Here is a 7,736-nt window from a genome sequence, read left to right on the forward strand (position 1 = left end):
TTTTTGTACAGTTCCTCTGTGTATTCTTGCCACCTCTTTTTAATATCTTCTGCTTCTGTTAGGTCTATACCATTTCTGTCCTTTATTGAGCCCATCTTTGCATGAAATGTTCCCTTGGAATCTCTAATTTTCTTGAAGAGATCTCTTGTTTTTCCTATTCTGTTGTTTTCCTCTATTTCTTTGCACTGATCGCTGAGGAAGGCTTTCTTATCTCTCCTTGCTATTCTTTGGAACTCTGAATTCAGATGCTTATATCTTTCCTTTTCTCCTTTGCTTTTCGCTTCTCTTCTTTTCACAGCTATTTGTAAGGCCTCTCAGACAGCCATTTTTCTCTTTTGCATTTCATTTCCATGGGGATGGTCTTGGTCCCTGTCTCCCGTACAGTGTCACGAACCTCCGTCCAGAGTTCATCAGGCACTCTATCAGATCTAGTGCCTTAAATCTATTTCTCACTTCCACTGTATAATTGTAAGGGATTTGATTTAGGTCATATCTGAATGGTCTAGTGGTTTTCCCTACTTTCTTCAATTTAAGTCTGTATTTGGCAATAAGGAGTTCATGATCTGAGCCACAGACAGCTCCTGGTCTTGTTTTTGCTAACTGTATACAGCTTCTCCATCTTTGGCTGCAAAGAATATAATCCATCTGATTTCGGTGTTGACCATCTGGTGATGTCCATGTGTAGAGTCTTCTCTTGTGTTGTTGGAAGAGCGTGTTTGCTATAACTAGTGCATTCTCATGGCAAAACTCTATTAGCCGTTGCCCTGCTTCATTCCGTCCTCCAAGGCCAAATTTGCCTGTTACTTTAGGTGTTTCTTGACTTCCTACTTTTGCATTCCTGTCCCCTAATATGAAAGAGACATCTTTTTTTGGTGTTAGTTCTAAAAGGTCTTGTAGGTCTTCATAGAACCGTTCAACTTCAGCTTCTTCAGCATTACTGGGTGGGGCATAGGCCTGGATTACTCTAATATTGAATGGTTTGCCTTGCAAACGAACAGAAATCATTCTGTCGTTTTTAAGATTGCATCCAAGTACTACGTTTCAGACTCTTTTGTTGACCATGATGGCTACTCCATTTCTTCTAAGGGATTCCTGCCCACAGTAGTAGATATAATGGTCATCTGAGTTAAATTCACCCATTCCAGTCCATTTTAATTCACTGATTCCTAGAATGTCTATGTTCACTCTTGCCATCTCCTCTTTGACCACTTACAATTTGCCTTGATTCATGGACCTAACATTCCAGGTTCCTATGCAATGTTGATCTTTACAGCATCGGACCTTGCTTCTACCACAGTCACATCCACAACTGGCTACTGGTTTTTCTTTGGCTCCATCCCTTCATTCCTTCTGGAGTTATTTCTCCCCTGATCTCCAGTAGCATACTGGGAACCTACCGACCTTGGGAATTCCTCATTCAGTATCCTATCATTTTGCTTTTTGATACTGTTCATGGGGTTCTCAAGGCAACTATACTGAAGTGATTTGCCATTCCCTTCTCCAGTGGACCACATTCAGCTGTGGTATATGTGAGCAGATCGACTAGTTTTCCGTGATTATGATTTCAGTGTGTCTGCCCTCTGATGCACCCTCGCAATACCTACCATCTTTTTTGGGTTTCTCTTACCTTGGGCGTGGGATATCTCCTCACAGCTGCTCCAAGAAAGTGCAGCCGTTGCACCTTACTTTGTATGTATGTATGTATATATCCTTCTTGAGTCTTCCTCCTCCCTGCCCCATTCCATTCTTCTAGGTCAAAACAGAGCACCAAGCTGAGCTTCCTGTGTTATACAGCAGCTTCCCACTAGATGTCTGTTTCACACATGCTAGTGTATGTATTCCAGTGTTATTCTCTCATTTTTTCACACCCTCTCCTTTGCCCCTTTGTCCAGAAGTCCATTCTCTACATCCACACCTCTTTTTCTTCCCTGAAAATAGGTTCACCAGTATAATTTTTCTAGATTCCATATGTATGCATTACTGTATGATATTTTTATGACTTATTTCACTCTGTATGACAGACTCCAAGTCCGTCCACATCTTTATAAACGACCCAAATTCATTCTTTATAGCTAAGTAATAGTCCATTGTATATATGTACCATATCTTTATCCCTTTATCTGTTGATGGACATTTAGGTTGCTTCCATGTCCTGGTTATTTTAAATAGTGCTGCACTGAACATGGGGTGCATGTATCTGTTTTGATTTTTAAATTGGAACTCTAAAAATTTATTTGTGCATGTGTGCTCAGTCATATCCAATTCTCTGTGGTCCCATGGACTATAGCCCACCAGGATCCTCTGTCCATTTTTCCCAGGCAAGAATACTGGAGTAGGGTGTCATATCCTTCTCCAGGGGATCTTGCCAACCCAATTATCAAATGTGTTTCTGGCATCTCCTGCACTTGCAGGTGGGTTCTTTACTACTGTGCCACCTGGGGAGCCCCCAAAATGAAGTATGTTAGTCGCTCAGTTATGTCTGACTCTATGTGATCTCATGGACTGTAGCCCACCAGGCTTCTCTATCCATGGGGATTCTCCAGGCAAGAATAATGGAGTGGGTAGCCATTCCCTTCTCCAGGGGATATTCCTGACCCAGGGATCGAACCCAGTCAGTCTCCTGCATTGCGGGAGGTCTCTTTATCATCTGAGCCACCAGGGAAGCCCCATCCCCCGCAAATTTATTTGTCCATTTATTTAATTATGGCTGCCCTGGGTCTTCGTTGCTGTAAGCAGGTTTTCTCTAGTTGCAGAGAGCAGGGGCTACTCTAGTTGCAGTGTAGTGACTTCTCTTATCATGGAGCTCAGGCTCTAAGCCCATGGACTTCAGTTGTTGCAGCATGAACTTCAGTAGTGAAGGTACATGGGCCCTGGAGTGTTCGGGCTTCAGTAGTGATGGTGCACAGGCTTAGTTGCTCCACAGCATGTGGGATCTTCCCAGATCAGGGATTGAACCCATGTCCCCTGCTTTGACAGGTTGAATTCTTAACCACTGGACCACCAATGATATCCAGAATACACTTTCTTCTTACCTGAGAACAGTTTTTCAAACACTCACTTACTATCCTTTCTGTGTCTATCCTTCTTTCAGGAAGGCAGAAAGGATCCTTAGAAACAACACCTCCTTGCATTCCAGGGCCCTCCCTTGACACAGTGCTCACCAAGGACAACCTGAACCACAAGATGACCAGCATGACCCTTAGGCCTATTTTTTGATTAGGTTGTTTTCTTGTTATTGACTTGTATAAGCTGTTTGTATATTTTGGAAATATACAAATATAGTTTGTATATTTAAGCCCTTGTCGGTCTCATCATTTGCAAATATTTTTTCCCAGTCTATAAGTTGTCTTTTCATGTTGTTTATGGTTTTGTTTGCTGTGCAAAAACTGGTGGCCGAGATGGTAAAGAATCAGCCTGCAATGTGAGAGAGCTGGGTTCAATCCCTGGATTAGGAAGATCCTCTGGCGGAGAGCATGGCAACCCACTCCTTGCCTGGAGAATCTCCATGGACAGAGGAACCTGGTGGGCTACAGTCCATGGGGTCACAAAGAGTTGGATGCAACTGAGTGACTAAGCACACATGATTTCATTTGCTGTGCAAAAGCTTTTCAGTTTGATTGCTGCTGCTGCTGCTGCTAAGTCACTTCAGTCGTGTCCGACTCTGTCTGACCCCATAGACGGAAGCCCACCAGGCTCCCCTGTCCCTGGGATTCTCCAGGCAAGAACACTGGAGTGGGTTGCCATTTCCTTCTCCAATGTGTGAAAGTGAAAAGTGAAAGTGAAGTAACTCAGTCGTGTCTGACCCTTAGCGACCCCACCGACTGCAGCCTACCAGGCTGCTCCATCCATGGGATTTTCTAGGCAAGAGTACTGGAGTGGCTTGCCATTGCCTTCTCCTTTAAGTTTGATTCCGTTCCGTCGCTCAGTCGTGTCCGACTCTTTGCGACCCCGTGGACTGGAGCCTACCAGGCTTCTCCATCCATGGAATTCTCCAGGCAAGAACACCAGAGTGGGTTACCGTTTCCTTCTCCAGGGGATCTTCCCGACCCAGGGATCGAACCCGGGTCTCCCACATTGGAGGCAGACGCTTTAACCTCTGAGCCACCAGGGAAGCCCTAAGTTTGATTAGGCCCCATTCTTCTTGGTAAACTGATCTAAGAAAACATGTGTATGATTAATGTCAGAGAATATTTTGCCTATGTTCTCTTCTAGGAGTTTTATGGTATCCTGTCTTATAGTTAAGTCTTTACCATTTTGAGTTTATTTTTGTGCATGGTCTGAGAGTGTGTTCTAAGTCATTGATTTACATGTCATAGGTAATTTGATAGGTATTGCATTAAATCTGTAAATTCCTTTGGGTAGTATGACCATTTAAACATATCAGTTTTTCCAATCAAAGAGGATGGGAGTTTTTTCCCATCAGACCATCTTCAGTTTCCTTTATCAATGTTTTACGGTTCTCAGCATATTAAGTCTTTCACCTCTTTGGTCAAGTTTATTCCTAAGTATTTTATTTTTTGATGTGATTTTAAAAGGGATTTTTTTTTTTTTACTTTTTTGATATTTCACTGTTAGTATAAAGAAACATAACCAGTTTCTCTGTGTTAATCTTGTATCCTGCTACCATGCTGAATTTATCAGTTCTAGTTTTTGTGTGGAGTCTTCAGGGTTTTCTATATATAGTATCATATCAGACTTTTAATTTCTTATATATAATATCATTCTTTTCAGTTTCCTTGACCAGTGCAGAGTCTTTCTAGTTCCTGTTTAACAAGCATGGATACCCTTTGTGGTTCCTACTTTAAGTGAAAATTACATTCCAGTTTCCTGAAAATTTGTGCCTTGTGGTCTGGATTCCCTAGAAAATCCTCAAGCTTCAGTTTCTGTTCACCCCATCACTTTAAATTTCCATTTCACTTTTGATGTCTAAAATTTATATTTTCTTGGTCTTGAGCTTGACTGGGAATTAAATTATTTTTGTTAAATATAGGCCAGCATTTCTGTTTTTACAGGTGAGGGAAGTGGTGGAGTATAGGGAGGGTTCATTCACATCAGCTCAGGTCCATTAATAGGAGTTTACAGCATGGCATTTATGAATGAATTTTGTCCCATAACATTATCACAGAAATAATTACGGCATGGCATTTATGAATGAATTTTGTCCCATAACATTATCACAGAAATAATTACAAGTTTTATGAATCATTGCATTTTTCCCTAGAATTCTGGAAAGTTAATGACCAGACAGATAACCACAAGAAAAGCCAAGACAAATCTCTATGGCAAGCTGCATCCGTAGGTAAGGAAACACTAAAGGATAAAAGTAGCCAAGAATTCAGAACATATGGAGAAATCATTTATCCAAGCACAGGCTTTGTTTCTATAGGACAAAGACTCACTAAATATTATTCATGGCGAAAGTGTTCAAAACATAATTTCAATTTTCTTAGTCAAAGTAGAAGCTGTGTAAGAAAGAAAGGTGATGAATGTAAGGCATATTGGAAATTATGCTTCCATTCTAATCTTGATAAAGCTCAATCTAGAGATAAATTCTTTGAGCCTAATGAACATGGAAAAGCCCTCCACCATAAGCAAGCACTTAATAAAAGTCCAAGAATTCAAAATGGGGAGAAACTCTATCAATGTTCTGAATGTGGAAAAGTGTTTATCCAGAAAGCAAACCTTGTTGTACATCAGAGAACTCACACTGGAGAGAAACCTTATGAATGCTGTGACTGTGCAAAAACTTTCAGCCATAAATCAACCCTAATCGCACACCAGAGAACTCATACAGGGGAAAAGCTGTATGAATGCAGTGAATGTGGGAAAACATTTATCTAGAAGTCAACTCTGACAACTCATACAGGAGAGAAACCATTTGTATGTGGTGAATGTGCAAAAGCTTTTAAGAGTTCATATCACCTTATTAGACATGAAAAAACACACATTAGACAAGCATTTTATGAAGCTATCAAATGTGATAAGTCCAGCCTTATATATCAAAGGACTCATATGGGTGAGAAACCTGAATGCAATAAACATGGGAAAGCCTTTGATGAGACACCCACACCCATTAAACATCAGCTAACTCATACAAAAGAGATATTTTATGAGTGTAGTAAATGTGGAAAAGGCTTCAGGGGAAAGTCACATCTTTCTGTTCATCAGAGAGTTCATACACAAGAAAAATCCTATGAATGCAGCATCTGTGGGAAGACTTTCAGTGGAAAATCACATCTCTCTGTCCAGCATAGAAATCACACAGGAGAGAAACCTTATGAATGCAGAAGGTGTGGGAAAGCATTTGGTGAGAAGTCAACCCTTATTGTACATCAGAGAACTCATACAGGAGAAAAACCCTATAAATGCAATGAATGTGGGAAAGCTTTCAGTGAAAAGTCACCATTGATTAAACATCAGAGAATTCATATAGGAGAGAGACCCTATGAGTACAGTGAATGTAGGAAAGCATTCAGTAGGAAGTCAACTGTCATTAAACATCAGAGAATTCATACAGGAGAAAAACCTTATGAATGCAGTGAATGTGGGAAAGCTTTCAGTGTGAAATCAACTCTCATTGTACATCACAGAACACATACAGGAGAGAAACCTTATGAATGCAGAGAATGTGATAAAGCCTTCAGTGGGAAGTCAACTCTCATTAAACATCAGAAGAGTCACACTGGAGATAAAACTTAATAATATGCTTATTAATAACCTAAAATATGATGTAATGACCTATTAAGAATATAACCTATTAATATATTAATGTAGAGATAATTTCACTAGTTATACCTCATTATATTATATATCAATTCATCCTGGGGAGTAACCTTATAAATATCAAGAATGTAAAAAAGCTTCATATACTATTTAATGTTCATTTAACTTAAGAAAGAGCACAAAAGCATAATTCCAGAAGCATCTGATAAATGTGACCAATTTTTCATCCAGAATTCTTACAGAGTGGAGAATTATATGTCAGAGAATTCAGAAGTGACAAAACTGAATATATTGATGTAGAAAAGAATTTAGAAAGAATTTAAATGTCATTGAGTATCAGAGTATGCTGAAAAGAAACTAAGAATTTAAAGTCTAGAAGACTGTTAGAAATTATGAGAAAAATATATTCCATATTCTATACCACACATTTTGTGGGAAAGGCCTAGAGGTTCCAAATAAGCACTCAGTAATTAAGACATGTTCACTGTGGAGTAAGTATGATATTTTTGAAAGAAAAATATAAAGTATAAAATTACTAATTCTACCTATGACAAACTACGGTCACTTCTTAAACAGATAGGAAAATTCCTCCCTTAAGTGGTATAAAGGGGGATGAGTCATCATGATCCCTGAAACAAGCACTCAAACAGGAGATCTTACACATGTTCATCAACACTTTCAATGCAAAATACAAACCCCTTTCAGAAAAGGCATATAGTAAGTTTTAACACACCTCACTTAGGAACATTGCTTACAACTTAATATTTAAGGGTAACCATTTTACGGTTACATTTTATGCCTCATTTTACAATATTGTAAAGTAATTAGCCTCCAATTAAAATAAATAAATTAAAAAAATAAAAGATTTTTAATTTTCAGATTATTTCCCTTAACACAATATCATTTAAAATAGGAAAAAATTTGACTATCCAATAGTCAATTGATTCAAAGTTGACATATCAGTAAGATAGAATAGTATGCACTAATTGAAAGTGTTCTTGCTGCTGCTGCTA

General features: G+C 39.1%; 1 protein-coding gene across 1 annotated transcript in view; it reads left to right on the forward strand.

The window, feature by feature from the left end:
* ZNF674 (zinc finger protein 674) overlaps positions 1 to 6,714 on the forward strand; it is a 44,277-nt gene extending 37,563 nt beyond the window's left edge. The window contains 1 exon segment of the mRNA XM_055438694.2: positions 5,222 to 6,714. Within this exon segment, the coding sequence (XP_055294669.2) occupies positions 5,222 to 6,714 (1,493 nt within the window).
* The last annotated feature ends 1,022 nt before the right edge of the window (positions 6,715 to 7,736 follow it).

The sequence above is a fragment of the Moschus berezovskii genome, chromosome X, assembly GCF_049115385.1.
Source record: "Moschus berezovskii isolate FMDL1 chromosome X, NW_MosBer_1.0, whole genome shotgun sequence".
NCBI lineage: Eukaryota > Metazoa > Chordata > Mammalia > Artiodactyla > Moschidae > Moschus > Moschus berezovskii.